Source organism: Sphaeramia orbicularis, chromosome 22 (assembly GCF_902148855.1).
Source record: "Sphaeramia orbicularis chromosome 22, fSphaOr1.1, whole genome shotgun sequence".
Lineage (NCBI taxonomy): Eukaryota > Metazoa > Chordata > Actinopteri > Kurtiformes > Apogonidae > Sphaeramia > Sphaeramia orbicularis.
Genome location: NC_043978.1, coordinates 7657347 through 7675444, shown reverse-complemented (window position 1 = coordinate 7675444; position 18098 = coordinate 7657347). Strand labels below are relative to the sequence as shown.

At 38.0% G+C, this 18098-nt stretch overlaps 2 protein-coding genes across 4 annotated transcripts; one reads left to right on the top strand and one right to left on the bottom strand.

Moving 5' to 3' along the window:
* Positions 1–3315: 3315 nt before the first annotated feature.
* Positions 3316–7863, bottom strand: LOC115413575 (zinc finger and SCAN domain-containing protein 25-like). 2 transcript variants are annotated; one of them, XM_030126538.1, is made up of 3 exons: positions 7627–7863; positions 7499–7575; positions 3316–4524 (listed from the first exon to the last, which is right to left on the bottom strand). In XM_030126538.1, exons 1-3 carry the CDS (start codon positions 7740–7742, stop codon positions 3380–3382), a joined length of 1338 nt encoding a protein of 445 aa, XP_029982398.1. In that variant the 5' UTR covers positions 7743–7863; the 3' UTR covers positions 3316–3379. The 2 variants fall into 2 exon arrangements, with proteins under 2 accessions (XP_029982398.1, XP_029982397.1); XM_030126537.1 differs by having other exon boundaries at positions 7499–7862.
* A 242-nt stretch (positions 7864–8105) lies between these two features.
* Positions 8106–16758, top strand: LOC115413577 (gastrula zinc finger protein XlCGF8.2DB-like). 2 transcript variants are annotated; one of them, XM_030126541.1, is made up of 3 exons: positions 8106–8330; positions 8382–8458; positions 15515–16758. In XM_030126541.1, exons 1-3 carry the CDS (start codon positions 8215–8217, stop codon positions 16444–16446), a joined length of 1125 nt encoding a protein of 374 aa, XP_029982401.1. In that variant the 5' UTR covers positions 8106–8214; the 3' UTR covers positions 16447–16758. The 2 variants fall into 2 exon arrangements, with proteins under 2 accessions (XP_029982401.1, XP_029982400.1); XM_030126540.1 differs by having other exon boundaries at positions 8106–8458.
* The last annotated feature ends 1340 nt before the right edge of the window (positions 16759–18098 follow it).

Genomic DNA, 18098 nt, shown 5'->3' with positions numbered 1-18098 from the left:
CATTTATCCAATTACCGTCCAGTTTTGAGGCAATGAAAAAAACTGTTCCACTCAGTCCCACTGAAGTGCATGGACGCTGAGCGTCTACGGACAAATGCACTGAGCAGAGATCGAATGAGAAAACAGCCCAACGGGAATGTATGAGAAGTGAACAACATGGAGTCTGTTCATTTGTGATAAAGCTGATTCTGAACGAACTCGTCTGTGAGATGAACGTGTTCTAACACATTTGTATGCAATAAAATGTCAACACAACCGAACAGATTTAACCATTTAATTTTTGTAATTTTGGGGGAAGCCGGGCCTCCCTTGCAGTCTGTGAGAAATCGCCACTGACTGATACAGTATTGTGAAATGAAATATCGCAATATCGCAGAACCGATATTTTCTTACACCCTTATGAATCACTCATTTCTCTCCACATTTTGTCGTTTTTATCTCCAGCCTGTGAAAGGAAATGTTTTGCCTTCTGGACCAAAGATGCATCCAGACAGTTTTTGGAAACATCTCTGACCCAATGCCTTCATCCTAAACTTTACACACTCTGCAACATTTGAACAAGTCCTCAAATGAATATATTTATAAAAGCTTTTCTCTTCTGTTGACTTTTCCTCCTGCTTCCAGAATCCACTGGAGATGTTTTAAAGCCTTAGGATTGGTTTAAAGTTGACAAAAATCAGCTGTTTTTTTTTTTTTTTTTTGTATTGATCCACATCAAGGTTCTAATAGTTTTGGATTTTTCATTATAGTTTAGTTTTATTTAGTTTTGATTTTTTTTTTTTCTCTAATTCAGTTAGTTTTAATTCATTTTTAGAGCAGGTTTGATAGTTTTCATTAGTTTTCATATTTTTCCAAATGCTTAGTTTTAGTTTAGTTTTAGTATTAATTTTAGTTTTGTCGTATCTTTTCTCTTCTTCTCCGTCGTATTCAAATAAATCCCAGACAGGACTCTGCTGCTTTCTCCCAACTTTAGTCTCCATGTTTCCAGGTAGAGTGGGGACCAGAAGATGACTGGAAACCACAAGTTAAATATCATACGGTGCCAACAGCTAAATTGCTGGAGTGAAAGAAATCGATTTTGTATCAATCCAACTTTGACAAAGATAAAAACGAAGGGAATTTTATCCATAATTTTTATCCGTATCAGTTAGTTTTGTAAACACACAATACAGTTTCAATTAGTTATCGTTTTTTTCTTTTAATTATAGTTTTTATTTATTTCAGCTAAAGAAAATGTTTTTTCAATTCTAGTTTTTGTCATTTCATTAGTTTTCGTTAATGATAATAACTTTGGTCCACATCAGTGTTGGACCTTTTGGACATGGGTTTTTCCTCACTATGATCGTTTTGACTGCTTTTTTAAAAAAAATTATTTACAGGGGTGTCAAACTCATTGTCTTTCAGGTTCCACATACAGCACAAAATAATGCCAACAAGACCAGACCAGTAAAATAAGAACCCATAAATGAAACCACTAAAGGCACTGCACTTACCGGAGGCCTTTTTGTTTTTCTGCAAAACTGAATAATTTAATTCAGAATATGAAACTCTACGTATAAAAATTCAACTATTCCAAAAAACAAACTGCTGTAAAAAAAAATCTAATGAAGAAATAGAACAATTCAAAACAATTTCTTGCAAAAATACAACTATTCAATATCTGATGGCACACATTTCTTTCCATAAAAGAGAAACTATTTTTGTTGTTTGAATTTTTTTATAGTTGAATTTTTTTAAAGGTGTGGGAGACTTTTGTGACAAATTTTTCATCAGATCTGTAAAACCTCAGTCATAGCCTAAGTATCATGAATCTGTAAGTCTTTCTGGGATTACTCACCTGAATCTCTTGCATTTATGGTGAACAGTTTTGAGGTGCCATCCACCATAAACAAACCCGTGTGTTTACGTTTCAGAGCCGGGAGGGAACTCGGGCATCTTCGGAATTTTTTTGTCGCAGTGTTCATTGTGGGAAACGGAGGTTTGCGCTGCTGCTGCAGGCGGCTGCGTGAACCTCCCTGCAGATGGCACTTCGAAACTGTTCACCATAAATGCAAGAGATTGAGGTGAGTAATGCCAGAAAGACTTACAGATTCATGATACTTAGGCTATGACTGAGGTTTTACAGATTTGATGAAAAATTTGTCACAAAAGTCTCCCGCACCTTTAAGCAACTTTTGAGGGGGGTCAACAGCGCCCCCTCGGTGGTTGAACATAAGACTTGACACATAAGATATGTGCTCCAAAAAATGAAATTTTGGTTAAAATTTTTATTTCACTTAAAAACAATTGTAAATCATCCCAGAGGCATCGACAAGTCATTTGTGAGGTATTTAAGTGTGTTTTCATCAACTTTTGAGGGGGATCATCAGCGCTCCACCGGTGGTCAAACATAAGACTATAGTATGTGCTCCAAAATTTTATATTTTAGTAAAAATTTTATTTCATGTTACAGCTGGGGCCGTTAATTTTTTTTTCCTTGTCTCCGCCTTTCATTTGGCTGACTGGAAACACCTGCCACTAATTCGCCCCCTTATATAACCAGGAGCTCCAAATCAAGAAGACCAGTGGGTCCAGCACTGCAGTTTGGTTTTTGTTTGCTTAAGCTTGTGTTAATTTTTAAATACATTTTGGCTGTGTACAATTATTCATCTCTTTTTGTATAATAAATTCTCAGTCTTTTTGTTACAAGTGACCTGCTCTCCTCATTTTTCTTTGCTGTCTCCCTGAACATCTTTTTTCTTTCTTTTAGTTTTTGTTACATGTCGGCACCCTAGACCTCCTGGCACGTAACATTCACTTAAAACAGTTCTAGTTCATCCCCAGGACATTAACAAGTCATTTGTGAGGTATTTAAGTGTGTTTTAATCAACTTTTCAGGGGGGTCAACAGCACCCCCTGGTTCTTCTGGGTCTGGATCTTTCTCTTGGTCTTACAGACTGATCCATTCTTCTTCGACCTCTTCTTCTTCTTGGTTTTTATGGTGGTTGCCAAGGCAACAACATGCCCTGTGTACTGGTGAAATGCAACACATCTAAGTAATTTAATTTTATTATTATGGGCTGTATTTATTGGTGAAAACTTTAATCATGTACAAGTACAAATGTAAACAAGTAAATAACATTCAAATCTAATTTCACATAAATATTGACATAAATACCAGATTTCTTTTTTCTCTTATTCCAGTTTTGACACTGTTGTTTTTTTCTCTTTTTTCTTTTCACTTCCTTGTTGTTTGTTGCTGTTGTTAAATAAAGTCAGATCTTATTTCAATCAGAGGTGATAAAAGTCCTCACATAGTTTTACAGCAGATACTTCTGTTAAAGTCCACATCAGTACCAAATATAAAAGTCAGTGTGTGTGTATGTGTTTTCTTGACGTTTCACTGTGTTTTCAGTTTCATGTGGATCTTCATGTGAGCCTGGAGGTTTCCCTTCAATGAAAACCATTTCCCACACACCGAACAGCTGAAGGGTTTCTCTCCACTGTGACTCGTCATGTGTGTCATTAAATTGGATTTTTGAGAAAACGTGTTTCCGCAAACCGAACATACGAACTTCCTCTCCCTGGTGTGAGTCAACATGTGTCTCTTCACTTTCCCCTTTTCTTTAAAACTCTTCTTGCAGACGGAGCAGCTGAATGGTCTCTCTCCTGTGTGGACTCTCATGTGAAACGTTAAGGCTGATTTTCGACCAAATCCTTTCCCGCAGTCTGAGCAGCTGAAAGGTTTCTCTCCGGTGTGGATTCTCATGTGTCTGGACAGATGGGACCTCCTGCCAAAGGTCAAAGGGCATTCGGAGCACTGATGCGGTTTGATGTCGGCGCCGCTGATGTTAGTGTTGACGTGTGAACCGTGTTCAGTTTCAGAAAATACTGCAGCTCTGACAGAACCAGACAGGTTCTGCCTGCACACGGACCCGGACAGCGGGGAAGTTCTACTGTTCAGGTCCAGTCTGTGGAAGATGATCATGTCTGGTTCTGGTCCTCCATGGTCCGGTCCATCTGGTTCTGATCCATCTGGTTCTGGTCTATCTGGTTCTGGTCCTCCATAGTCCATTCCATCTGGTTCTGGTCCTCCACTGTCTGGTCCATCTGGTTCTGATCCTCCTTCCTCTTCATCATCTTCATTCTTCACTGTGACAGTGGGTGTGTCTGTGGTGATATCTGCCTCCTGATTGGTCCACAGCTCCTCCGGTTCCTGCTTAATGTGGGGGGGTTCTGGATCTGGTTCTGGTCCTCCACAGTCCAGCCCATCTGGTTCTGGTCCTCCATAGTCCATTCTATCTGGTTCTGGTCCTCCACTGTCTGGTCCATCTGGTTCTGGTCCATTTGGTTCTGGTCCTCCTTCCTCTTCATCATCTTCGTTCTTCACAGTGACAGTGGGTGTGTCCCTGGTGATATCTTCCTCCTGATTGGTCCACAGCTCCTCTGGTTTCTGCTTAATGTGGGGGGATTCTGGATCCAGATCCGGTTCCTCCTGTTCCGGACCAGGACTCCACTCCTGCTGCTCAGAAGGAGGTTTGATGTCTGCACGACACAGAAAAAAAATAAACAAGCACACACACACACACGGGGTCAGAACATGTGAAATAAAGAGACTTTGATAGAAAAATCTGTTTGTGATTTTATGAAGTTATTCACCCAGATGAGAGACCGTAGGGCGGAGTCTGTGTGAGAGTGGGCGGAGTCTGAGTGAGAGTGGGTGGAGTCTCAGGGTTGATCAAAACCCCTTGTCTTTTACTTTAAAAAGTTATTTTGGAAACATTAAGGATGAAGAAAGGAGGAAGACGAGGAGGAAGAAAAAGAGGAGGAAGAGGAGGAGGTGGGGGAAGAAGAAGAGGAGGAAGAAGGGGTAAAAGGAGGAGGAGGAAGAAAAGGAGGAGGAGGGGGAGGAGGAATGACTTTGTGAACTTCATCCTAAACTGACACAGATTCCAGATCAGTGTTTTCAGATGATTAAACAGAGAAAGAAGAAGGAGGTGAAGGAGATGAAGGAGGCGAAGGAAGTGAAGGAGATGAAGGAAGTGAAGGAGATGAAGGAGGCAAAGGAAGTGAAGGAGATGAAGGAAGTGAAGGAGATGAAGGAGGCAAAGGAAGTGAAGGAGATGAAGGAAGTGAAGGAGGTGAAGGAGGCAAAGGAAATGAAGGAGATGAAGGAAGTAGAGGAGGTGAAGGAATTGAAGGAGGTGGAGGAAGTGAAAGAGGTGAAGGAAGTGAAGGAGGTGAAGGAGGTGAAGGAAGTGAAGGAGGTGGAGGAAGTGAAGGAGGTGAAGGAAGTGAAGGAGGTGAAGGAGGTGAAGGAAGTGAAGGAGGTGGAGGAAGTGAAGGAGATGAAGGAGGCAATGGAAGTGAAGGAGATGAAGGAGGTGAAGGAAGTGAAGGAGGTGAAGGAGGTGAAGGAAGTGAAGGAGGTGAAGGAAGTGAAGGAGTGGAGGAAGTGAAGGAGGTGGAGGAAGTGAAGGAAGTGAAAGAGGTGAAGGAAGTGAAGGAAGTGAAGGAGGTGAAGGAAGTGAAGGAAGTGAAAGAGGTGAAGGAAGTGAAGGAGGTGGAGGAAGTGAAGGAGGTGAAGGAAGTGAAGGAGGTGAAGGAAGTGAAGGAGGTGAAGGAGTTGGAGGAAGTGAAGGAGGTGAAGGAAGTGAAAGAGGTGAAGGAAGTGAAGGAGGTGAAGGAAGTGAAGGAGGTGAAGGAGTGGAGGAAGTGAAGGAGGTGGAGGAAGTGAAGGAAGTGAAAGAGGTGAAGGAGGTGAAGGAGGTGGAGGAAGTGAAAGAGGTGAAGGAAGTGAAGGAGGTGGAGGAAGTGAAGGAGGTGAAGGAGGTGGAGGAAGTGAAGGAGGTGAAGGAGGTGAAGGAGGTGAAGGAAGTGAAGAGGAAGAAGAGGAGGAACACAACTGTTTGAATGCGTTTGTGTGTTTGTGTGTGTATTGTGTGTGTTTTTTGTGTGTATTGTGTATGTATGATATGTGTGTGTGTGTATGTATGTGTGTGTATGTGTGTTTGTGTGTGTGTGTGTGTGTGTGCATGTGTGTGTGTGTGCATGCATGTGCGTGTGTGTATGTGTGTGTGCATGTATGTGCGTGTGTGTGTGCGTGTGTGTGTGCGCGTGTGTGCATGTGTGTGTGCGTGTGTGTGCATGTGCGTGTGTGTGTGTGTGTGTGTGTGCGTGCGTGTGTGTGTGTGTGTGTCCTGCTAAAGGGATCTGCTCTGCCCTCTTCAGGAAGTGTGTGGTATCATCAGCTCGCTGAGTTCTGGTCAAATGATGACCTCACACATTTAAAGGCTCAGTGTCTGGCCTGTTTTTAAGAAAAAACAGCTGATAATTCTGCAACTAAAATAAATAATAAAGGAGAGCAGGAGCAGCCCTGTCAGATTCCTCTTTTCACCTCAAATCTCCTGGTAGTTCCTTGAGACAGAACTATTACTATCCTTATACATTAAATGAATTACTTTAATAAACTTTACACCAAAGCCAAAATACTCTAAGGATTTTATAATAAAAGAATGCTCGACAGAGTCAAAGGCTTTGTAAAAATCTAAAAATAAAATAAATCCTTTATCTTCTATCAAATAATTATAGTCTATTAAATCTAGATTTATTCTATAGATTTTAAATGTCAAGTCAATTTTAGGAATGTTTTGTTTAATTCTCTCCAGAAAAGAAAATGAATCTACTCCTGTATGTGCTGATGAGTATAAATTAGAATAAAATCGGTGAATTTCTTCAGATACTAATTTTGTGTCAGAGCATTCTCTACCATTGATCATCAAAAGATCTATTCTATTCCTTTCTTGTCTTCTCTTTTCAAGTCCAAAAAATAAGATGAATTTTTTTCGCCTTGCTCTATCCATTTAGCCCTGGATCTAACATACGCACCCTGTGCCTTTTGAATGTATAAGTTACCTACTTTGGTTTGTAAACAGACCATTTTTGCCGTATCTTCATCTGATACTTCAAGTTTTCTACAACATTCATTAATTTCTTGAAATAATTCACATTCACGTTCTCTTTGCATTTTTTGTCTGGATTTACCACATTTAATGGATACATTTCTGACCTTATATTTGAAATATTCCCATTTTCTACATCAAGTGTCTAAATCAGTATCATTTTTAATTTCTGTCAACAAATCCTTTACTTTCTGTACAAAATCCTGTACATTCAATAAATCAGCATTAAATTTCCAATAGTTTTTTCTTCTTGAAATTGGAATTGTTTCCAGCTTTCAGAGTGATATCAGTTACACAATGGTCTGTTGGGGGGGGGGGGGCAACAGATATCGACACCTTTGATACAGAATTAATAATTTCAGGGAATATCAGCCATAAATCTATTCTAGATCTTGACCCCATTAGGTTTGATCCAAGAAAATTGTCTGCTATTGGGGTTTTTCTCTTTCCAAATGTCAATACGATATTTCCTGTCCATGAATTCTTTCAATACAACATTAGAGTGATGTACGTGGATGGACATCTGTCAAACCAATCATGTGTGTGTGTGTCCAGACCTGTTGTGTGTCCCAGGACGTCCGGGTTCCAAATCGCCTCCAGTAGTTTGTGGTTCCGTTGGTTCTCCTCTTTGGACCTCCTCAGCTCCTCCAGTAGTTTGTGGTTCCGTTGGTTCTCCTCTTTGGACCTCCTCAGCTCCTCCTCGTACTCTGCTATGGTCCTTTCAAACAGTCCAAATATTTCTGCTGCGGCCAAACTGATCCTCTGTTCCACCAACGAGCGGAGCAGCGGACCTTTAGACATGGTGTACACACACACACACACACACACACACACACACACACACACACACACACACACACACACACACACACACACACAGTGGTACACAGAGCTGCGGACCGGGCTCGGTCCAGTTAAATGAACCGTAACAACACACTGACTTCCGGATACACTTCCGGGTTGTTCTTCTTCGTCGGTGGTGCTGGGCTGCTCCGTGGGCGGACTGCTGCCCTCTGACCAATGACAGAACAGGAAGAGTTTGACCCAGTTTGATTGGACAAGGAAGCACAGAAATGTAGTCCGCCCACGGAGCAGCCCAGCACCACCGACGAAGAAGAACAACCCGGAAGTGTATCCGGAAGTCAGTGTGTTGTTACGGTTCATTTAACTGGACCGAGCCCGGTCCGCAGCTCTGTGTACCACTGTGTGTGTGTGTGTGTGTGTGTGTGTGTGTGTGTGTGTGTGTGTGTGTGTGTGTGTGTGTGTGTACACCATGTCTAAAGGTCCGCTGCTCCGCTCGTTGGTGGAACAGAGGATCAGTTTGGCCGCAGCAGAAATATTTGGACTGTTTGAAAGGACCATAGCAGAGTACGAGGAGGAGCTGAGGAGGTCCAAAGAGGAGAACCAACTGAACCACAAACTACTGGAGGAGCTGAGGAGGTCCAAAGAGGAGAACCAACGGAGCCACAAACTACTGGAGGCGGTTTGGAACCCGGACGTCCTGGGACACACAACAGGTCTGTCTGGACACGGACTTTATTATTATTATTATTAATAATAATGATAATAATAAACAGTGGTTGAGGGTGACCATCCTCCAGGGGGCGCCATCCAGTACCAGACACCGTCACACGTTCCAAATATGAACAGAAGAAGAAAATCGATCCAAATAATAACAGTTTGAATCTGCGTTGGCTGATAAGTCCAACAGTTTTTCCAGTTTCTTACAGTAGTCAGAGAACTTTCAACCAGGTTAAATGGGTTTTAAACCATAGAACCAATAACTGATCTGTTTTTTTTTTTTTTTTTTTGGCACAAAGCAAATTTGCAGAACGAGAATGGGATAAACATTACAAAAGAGAAATATAGAAATACATTTGAGACATGGTGGAATGATTAAACACAACTATTACAACTATCAGAAACAAAAAACAAACAAAACAAACAAACAAAAAACAATAATAATTTTTAGACATTTGAGGTGTAATGAAAATATTGAAGCAGAAAGAAAAATAAATAACTAAATCAGACTGGACAACAGAGCACAAAGGACTAGGCAAGATATAATTAAAACAGCAAGGATTTAGATCAACTAAAATAAAGTTTTCTGGCTTTTTTTTTTTTTTTTGGACATATTTTCAATATACTTAAGAGATTTGTAATACTTAATAAAATCATATAAAAACAAGTTAAAGGAGGGGTTCGTATTTTTCCACTTACAAGAATGAATATGATATTTACCCAAAATAATAATAAGGTTAACTATATCTTTGACATTAACTTCTAATGAATCCATAAAATAAATAATATCACATAAAGAAATAGATGGAATATTTTAAATTTTTAAGGACAACCAATCGTGAATATCAGCCCAAAAAGAAATGCTGTGTGAACAATTAAAAAACAAATGATCAATGGTTTCAGCTTCAGATGAACAGAAAACACAGGGATCCACTTCAAAATTAAATCTTTTATGCAAAAAATCATTAACAAGGTAAATTGAACATACAATTTTGAAATGAGTTTCTTTAACTTTGAGAGCAACAGGACACCAAAGAGAAAAAGAAAAACATTTTTCTCTTAGGGTGGTTTCTATGTTTCGTAGAGTAACAGTGTTAAAGTCCCCAAAGTTTTTATGTTTAAAACAGTGGTTCTTAACTTGGGTTCGATCGAACCCTAGGGGTTCGGCGGCGGTCAAGACACACACTCGACTCATTCTTCGGGTGTGTGTGTCAGGCTAGGTCCAATATACACGGTGTATTGTTGTTGCTTATAGCACTACAACACATCCGGAAGTGTTTATAATCTCTTCCACTCGTCTGACGATGAATTATTTGAGTATTTTCCACATCGTTATGACTTTTGCTACTTCCTGTTAACCACGGAGGCAGCCATGTGTTGCGTTTGTTTACATTTTTCGGTCACCGCACTGGTCAGTTACAGTCATGTGACAACCGACGCACCGTCGCGGATGGAGAAATCATATTACGCTAAAGCCGAGTTAGTGCCGTAATAAAACAACGATCACAAAAATACTGAAGGAGTACAACGAGAACTTTTTTTTTTATACACTACATGCAGTTATCTTTTTTTTTATGTCAAAATTGCGTGGTTTGGAAAGTTTGGAGCGAGATGAAACGAAAACCGGGTTGACCTGACAGCCTACATGTGATTTGTGATGTCACGCCCCGCTTGGCTAAAGAAGGGCTCAGTGAATGCGCATATGAAACTGGTGGGGTTCAGTACCTCCAACAAGGTTAAGAACCACTGGTTTAAAAGCTAGACAGATAATTTTATTGTTGCATCTTTTATCTAATAAATCAATGTCATTAACTTTCAAACAAGGTAAAAAGGGGACATATAAGGGGCAGGGCATACCACCTTGGATTATTTTAAGTAATTGTGTTGGGATCGCTTTGCATATTTTAACATATTCTTTTCTTGAGCTATTTATATTGTATTTTTTTAGAGAATTCTTCCTGTGATAACAAATGCCTATCTGTGTTCAATAAATCAAAAACAAATGATAAGCCATTATGAAACCAATCAGCTTTAAAAATTGACTTTCTATTTATAATAATGAATCTGTTGTTCCATAAAATAGTGTTGTGTGGGGAGAAGTTATGGGTAAATATCATTTTGCTAAAATTCAATGCTTGTTTGTGGAAATTCGATAACTTAATAGGAATTTTATTCACTTCAAAATCACATTTCAATAAGAATTCGATTCCTCCAACTTTGCTGAATAAATTATTTGGAATGTGGTACCACATGGAATGGGGCTGGGAAAGACAATCTTTCAACCACTTCATTGTCAGAGATGCTATAACTGATTCAAATTCCATGGCTTTTAATTCCCCTTTATCATAATCTTTGACAAGTTGAGTTTTGCGAAGGTAGTGAGTTTTATTTTTCCAAATAAATTTAAATATTATAGAATTAGATGTCTTGATTGTGTTAGAAGATGTATATAATGAGTGACATGGATACAGAAGTCTAGAGAAACCTTCAGCTTTTGATAAAAGAATCCGGCCTAGTAGAGAGAGGTCTCTTGTGAGCCAATGATTCAACAATTTCTGTATGTCTTTTGATCTTGGAATAATATTTAAGTCAATTCTTTTAGTTGCATTTTTTGGAATTATAATTCCAAGATATTTAACTTTGTCTTTCACTGGGACGCCAACTATATTGTGAACGTCACTGGAATGAACAGCTAAGAGCTCGCATTTTTTAAGGTTCAGTGATAGACCAGATGCTTTTGAGAAGAGGTTAATTTTGTCAATTGCTTTAGCAACCATTTCCTGTCCCTTTAAAAATAAAACCGTGTCATCAGCAAATTGACTTTTTAAAAATTCTCTCTCGAGTATATTGATCCCCTGAATATCCTTTGAGTTTACCAAGTCTATGGCCATTACCTCTGCAGCAAGAATAAATAATAGTGGACTTATAGGGCAACCCTTACGGATGCCTCTTTTCACTGGAAATCTTTGCAAATTCCCGCTGCTGAGCAATAGGCTACTATTTATATCAGCACAGAGCATTTGAATAATATTACAAAATTTCAGTCCAAAACCGAATAAATTAAGGACCTCAAACAAAAAATTATGTTCCAGGGTGTCGAAAGCTTTAAAGAAATCTAAAAATAAAATAAAGCTATCCTGTGAGACCAGATAGTTATAATCAAGTATGTCTAAGACTAAACGTGTATGGTTATGAATGTGTCTTCCTTTAATGAATGCAGATTGTGTTTCGCTAATTATCTTCCCCAAACCTACCTTCAATCTGTTAGCATATATGTCAGGGTAGAGACTGCGATCTGGTAGGATTGGCGATTCTACCAGTAGAGACTCCAATCATAGTCTCTACCAGTAGAGACTCCAATCATAGTCTCTACCAGTAGAAACTCCGATCAGAGTCTGTACTGGTAGAAACTCCAATCCGAACCCTAACCCTAACCCTTCTACTGGCAGGATCAGAGTTTCTACCAGTAGAGACTCTGATCGGAGTTTCTACTGGTAGAGACTACGATCGGAGTCTCTACTGGTAGAATCGCCGATCCTACCAGATCGCAGTCTCTACCCTTACATATACATAAGCTAAAAGTTTGTAATCTCTGCCAAGAAGAGTAATAGGCCTCCAGTTATCTAGAAAAAGTTTGTCTTTGTTGGGTTTTGGTAAAAGTGTAATTATACCTTGTTTCATAATTATTGACAAGTTAGACTTTTCTATACATTCTTTAAAGGCATCAAGGATTAGATCCCTTATTTCTTTCCAGAAGAATTTATAAAACTCTGATGTAATGCCATCAGGGCCTGGCGATTTTCCATTAGGCATTTTGGAAATAGCTAAGTCTAGTTCCTCTATTGTTAAATCAGCTTCTGTTATGAGCTTGAAATCTTCATCTATTTTTGGAATCTGATCTCTTAAATTATGTAGGAGAGAATCAGCATCATGATGAGAATATACAAAGCTATACAGATTATTGTAAAATCAAATATGTGATTATTAATTAAATCCTGATTCTCAGTTAGACCGTTATCAATGATCAGTTTATTTATTGTTTTTTTTTTTGTCTGTCTGTTTTTTTCTAAATTGAAGAAGAAGAATTCTTTTCACCTTCTTCAATCCATCTTGCCCTTGAACGAGTATAAGCACCATTAGCTTTTTCTGTGTAGAGATCATCAAGCTTTGATTGTAGTTGATGTAATTCAAAGTGGTTTTCCTCATTTAATTGGGTTAGGTTGCATAATGTATTAATTTTAGATATAATTTCAAGTTGATGTTTTTTCCTCAAGTAGGCCATCTTTTTCCTTCTTGTATACCAATTCTTCTAACATTGAATTTAAACCATTCCCATTTACTTATACAGGATAAATTGCCATCATGTTTGATTTGTTTTATCAAAGATAGAATTCTTTCACAAAAGGAATTGCATTTCAGAAGATTACTGTTAAATTTCCAGTTTAAAGATTTAGATTTTAATGTATTGTTATTATATGAAATAGATAGGGTGATAACACAGGGATCAGTAAGAGGGGAAGGGCAGAGATCACAATCAGAAGACAAAGAAACAAGATTACTTGTAATTAACCAGAAATCTATTCTAGAACATAGAGTCCGCCTATTATTGTTACTCCAAGTGTGTTGATTTTTTTTGCGGATTATTTTTACGCCATATATCAACAAGATCTAAAGACTGGGAAAAGCTGGATATTAAAGAATTAAATGAGAAAGTGTTGAATTGTGTAGGACTTCTGTCTTATAACTGATCTGTTTAATCCATGTATGTACGGGTCTGAGTAAGTACTTAAAAAAAAAAAAAAAAAACTTTATTTAAATATCAATTTACAAACATTGTCAAACACTGAACATATAACACAATATATGAGAATACAGATACAAAAATAGAATACAATCATAAAATCTGTATATGTACAGAATACATTTTCAATAATTCATATACAAAAAAAAAATACATAAACAATTTCTCATCTAAAATTTCATGAAATGTCAGATGATACATTAAATATCTTATCATAGTTATCAAGAAATGTCCTAAATTATTATTATTATTATTATTATTATTATTATTATTATTATTATTATTATTATTATTATTATTAACAACAAGGGCTAATGATATATAAAGTGAGGTAAATTCAATTAAAAATGAGGAAAGGTTGGTTTGGAGGCTGAAAATTTTTTCTTATGAATGAAATATTTTCCCAATAAAATTTAAAAAATAACTAAAGAGACATGGGGACTGAAAATGAACCTGATTTTATTGACTTTATTCAGATGTATAAAAGATGCTGTTCTCATCAGGAATGGATCTGAAATGAAACACTGGGCTTTAGCTACACCTGGGACAGGTGGGAACTGGGACAGAGGGACAGCAGTTTGGACCTTTGTTCAGTATCACAATAATAGACTGAGTGGAACTAAAACCCTCCAAATCTGATCCTAAACTTGTATTGAACAGACAGATTACAACTGCAGTGATATCTGCAGATAAAGGCAGAGAACACTGGACTGAGAATTGGATTGGACAGAACCTTTGGATATTCATGGACTGTTGAAGACAAAGGACAACTCACATATGTTTAAACTCATAAATATTAATAATATTCACAAAATAATGAAAATGTAATACTTGAAACTTAACGATCATCTATAAAATCAACAGATTCAAAACATTTTCACATTTTTTAGACTGAATTTTTTTGTCAAATTGGAGCTTTTATGTAAAAAGTACAATCAAAAAAATCAGTTGTAACTTTTTTCTCCCTGTGGTTTTTAAAGGAGAACAGTTCTATCAAATACAGATCTGTAGAGAAAACATGAACCTGTTGATAAATGACGTGAATAAAATTTTTCATGTTGACGTTCACTTTAATCTGATCTGTTTTCTTCTGTTTTCTTTTTTTTGTTTTTGCTGCTTTCATTTTTATTTCAAATTATACATTTACATAAACATGTACTTATACTTAAGGAACCACACAGACACAATATATATAAACAAATTATACAACAAACCTACAAACCTATTAAACCCCCCAAAAAAGAAGAACCCCCCCCCCCAAAAAACAACAAAAAAAAAAAAACAAGATAAATAATGTCATCAACTCTTCTTTCCAACAATTTCTTCTGTTTTCTGTGATTTAATAGTTTATCCACATGTTCAGATGGAACTGTTTATATGTTTATATGAAGACATGGGAGGACCTAGGGGTGTCCATCTGATGGAATGTAATCAGATTACTACTGTTATCGGATCAAACTGATCAGATTAGACTGTTTACACCAGGGGTGTCAAACTCATTTTCTTTCAGGTTCCACATTCAGCCCAATTTGATCTCCAGTGGGCCGGACCAGTCAAATAATAATAGGATAACCTAAAAATAATGACAACTGCAAATTTTTTAGTGCAAAAAATAACATTAAATGATGAAACTATTTCTATCCAAAACTAAAAAGATGTGAATAACTGGAAAAAACTGAAATTTCTGAAGAAAAATCAGGGCAATTTTAACAATATTCTGCCTCAACTTATGATTTCTACATGTGCATTATGGATCAGATCTACCAAGGCACAAAACAGGCAGAATATTGTTAAAATTACACTTATTTTTCTTCAAACATTCCAGGTTGTTCATATTTGTTCAGGTTATTGACATTTTATTGTTAAACTTAAAGGATATCAGAATTTAATGTTCTTTGCAATAAATCAAAGAGAAAAAAATGGTGTTGCCATTATGTAGAGGCATGAGGTGATATGATTTGTTTCACATTAAACCAAGAAGAACATTTGGACTCATTATTTCTAGGTTATTATGCTGTTATTTTTCAGTTTGATGCCCTTGACTGTTAATATCTTCAGGGTAATATTTGCATTTTGGACTTTGTAAATTCATCCCACGGGCCAGATTGGACCCTTTGGCGGGCCAGATTTGGCCCCGGGACAAATGTTTGACACCTGTGTTTTACATGATCAGTAATCATCAGATATTGATCAGAGGATCCGTGTGATGCTGTTGTTGGATTTTAAAGTTCATTTTATCTTTTTTCTGCAGATGTTCAGCTTCTGTTGGTGGCCCAAGACCAGAGTCCAAGTCTGGACCCAGAACCGGACCCAAACCCCCCCCACATCAAACAGGAACAGGAGGCTGAGGTCACCAGGGGGGCCACGCCCACTCCTGTCCCCGTGAAAAGTGAAAGCGATGAGGAGGAAGTTCACCACAGACCGGAACCACATGGACCAGATGCAGGGCCAGACCTGAACCCAGTCTACGTACGAGACTTAAACTGTAGACCTGAACCGGACTCTGACACAAACGGACCCAGGTCCATAAAAGCTGAGTCTCCTGTGGTGAGAAGACAGGTAGGACAGAAGTCCACGGTCCACCGATGTCCTGAATGTGGACAAACATTTGGCTTCAAGTCCAGTCTGAAGACGCACATGAAGGTTCACGCCAAAGAGACACCATTCAGTTGTCCCGACTACGGTAAAGGCTTCTCTGCGAAGACAGGTTTGTTTGCTCACATTAAAGTTCACAGCGGGGAGAGACCGTTTGGCTGCTCTGTTTGTAAAAAACACTTCAAATGGCCCAGTCACGTCCGGATGCACATGGTCACGCACACTGGAGAGAAACTCTTCCACTGCTCCGTCTGCGGACGCGGGTTTTCGCAGAAGTCGGCGTTACATTCTCACACGAGAATCCATACGGGAGAGAAACCCTTTCACTGTTCGGTCTGTAACAAACGCTTCGCACAACAAGGAAACGTCAGCAAACACATGGTGACACACACGGGGGAGAGGAAGTTCGACTGTTCGCTTTGTAGAACGGGATTCACATCCAAGTCCAACCTGCTCCGACACGTCATGACCAATCACATCGGAGAGAAACCCTACATCTGCTCAGTCTGTGGGAAACGGTTCACACTGAAAGGATATTTACAGAAACACATGAAGACGCATGCGAAGCACGGAAACGTACACGGATGAGCTGGATCTGAGCTGGATCTGTGGGTCCAGTCCTGTTAGTCCAGGATCCACAGTTCAGACAGTATGAGCTAAAGTGGACCAGAACCAGGAAAAGAAGAAAAACAGGATGAACTGGAAATAATGGCAAACTGTTCTCTGTGTTTTAGGATGAAAAGTGTTTAAAATGAAATTTGAAAATAAATTTTTATCATCAATTATTAATATCGTTTGTTCGGTTCATTGTTGTGTTTATTTCTTTTCATTTTCTCATTATTTTTTTCTTTTTCTTCTTAATTTTGGCTCATTTTAATGATTATTTTCTCCATTTTTGATTTTTTTTCTCTTCATTTCGTTCATTATTTTATTGATTTTGTTCATTATTTTATTGATTTTATTATTTTATTCATTTTCTTGATTTTTCTCTTCATTTTGTTCATTATTTTATTCATTTTGTTCATTTTTATTCATTTTGTTCATTATTTTAATCATTTTATTTTAGTTCCTAATTTTATTCATTTATTAATTTTGTTCATGATTTTATTCATTTTGTTAATTAAATTCAAAAAGTAAACAAAATTACATGATGAAAATATTTACAAACTGTCCTTTAAAAAATGTGACTAACATGAAAAAGTGACTTGGACCAATGTTCAGCCTCATTAAGCCAACACAGGAAACATTTAATAAATGAATATTGGTCCAATTCCACTGATTTATATTAAAGACAGTTTAGGTTTTTTGTTTGTTCCGGGTTTTTTTGTGTGCTTTTTTACAGTTTTTTGTCGAAGGATAGTTTGTAAATGTAAATATTTTCCTGTAATTTGACTTTTTTACACTAAAATAAAAACAAATGTGTATTTGTCATTGTTTACATGTTGTTGTGTTGTTCTTGTCCTGGTTCTGATCCACTTTAGTTCATATTGGTCTGAAGAACCTGAACAGCGTCTGTTGTTTATTTCATTCCAGGGACCGGACTGGACCCTTTGGTGGGCGGGCTTTGGTCCACGGGCCATATGTTCGACACCAGGGGGCGGGGCCTCTGTAGTGACCAGCACCAGTGGAGCAGGACATCAGTGTTTTAGCCGTTGTCATGGCGATGAGGGTTTTTGTTTTGAGGCCAAAATGTTTCTGTGTAATCTGAACCAAAGAAACGAAAAGCATGAATAAAGAAAGATCAAACCAGAAACAAAGTAAAAGACGAAACAAAAGGAAAAACGACAGATTTAAAAAGATTAAAAGAAGAAGAAAACTACAGAAAAGACCAGAAGGACTGGACCAGAAGGACTAGACCAGAAGGACTGGACCAGGGTTCAGAGTCCAACAGGATCCAATGGTTCCAACATCAAACAGACCTGGACTTCGCAGACCTGGACTCTATGGTCCACATGAGTAGACCTGACCTTGGTCTGATTCCAGTTTCTTTCATCGGCCTCAGTTTTTATGGTCAGTTTAAAGTAAATCTGCACATTTACCTTCGATGGAAAACCAATAATAAATCACTAATAAACCAATAATGAACCAACAATAAGCCAATAATAAATCAATAAACCAATAATAAACCAATAATGAATCAATAATGACCCGACAGATCAAACCCAGTGAATAAACTCCTGTTTCTGGTCCTGGTCATAGTTTGTCTCATTTCTTCAGCTGATCTGAACTAGTTTAACTCC

Excerpts from the sequence above, each read along its gene's own strand:
- LOC115413577 (XM_030126540.1), top strand. The coding sequence starts at position 8,215 with ATGTCTAAAGGTCCGCTGCTCCGCTCGTTGGTGGAACAGAGGATCAGT. Across the intron at positions 8,459-15,514 it reads CGTCCTGGGACACACAACAG|ATGTTCAGCTTCTGTTGGTG; the intron begins GTCTGTCTGGAC and ends TTTTTTCTGCAG.
- LOC115413575 (XM_030126537.1), bottom strand. The coding sequence starts at position 7,742 with ATGTCTAAAGGTCCGCTGCTCCGCTCGTTGGTGGAACAGAGGATCAGT. Across the intron at positions 4,525-7,498 it reads CGTCCTGGGACACACAACAG|ACATCAAACCTCCTTCTGAG; the intron begins GTCTGGACACAC and ends TGTGTCGTGCAG.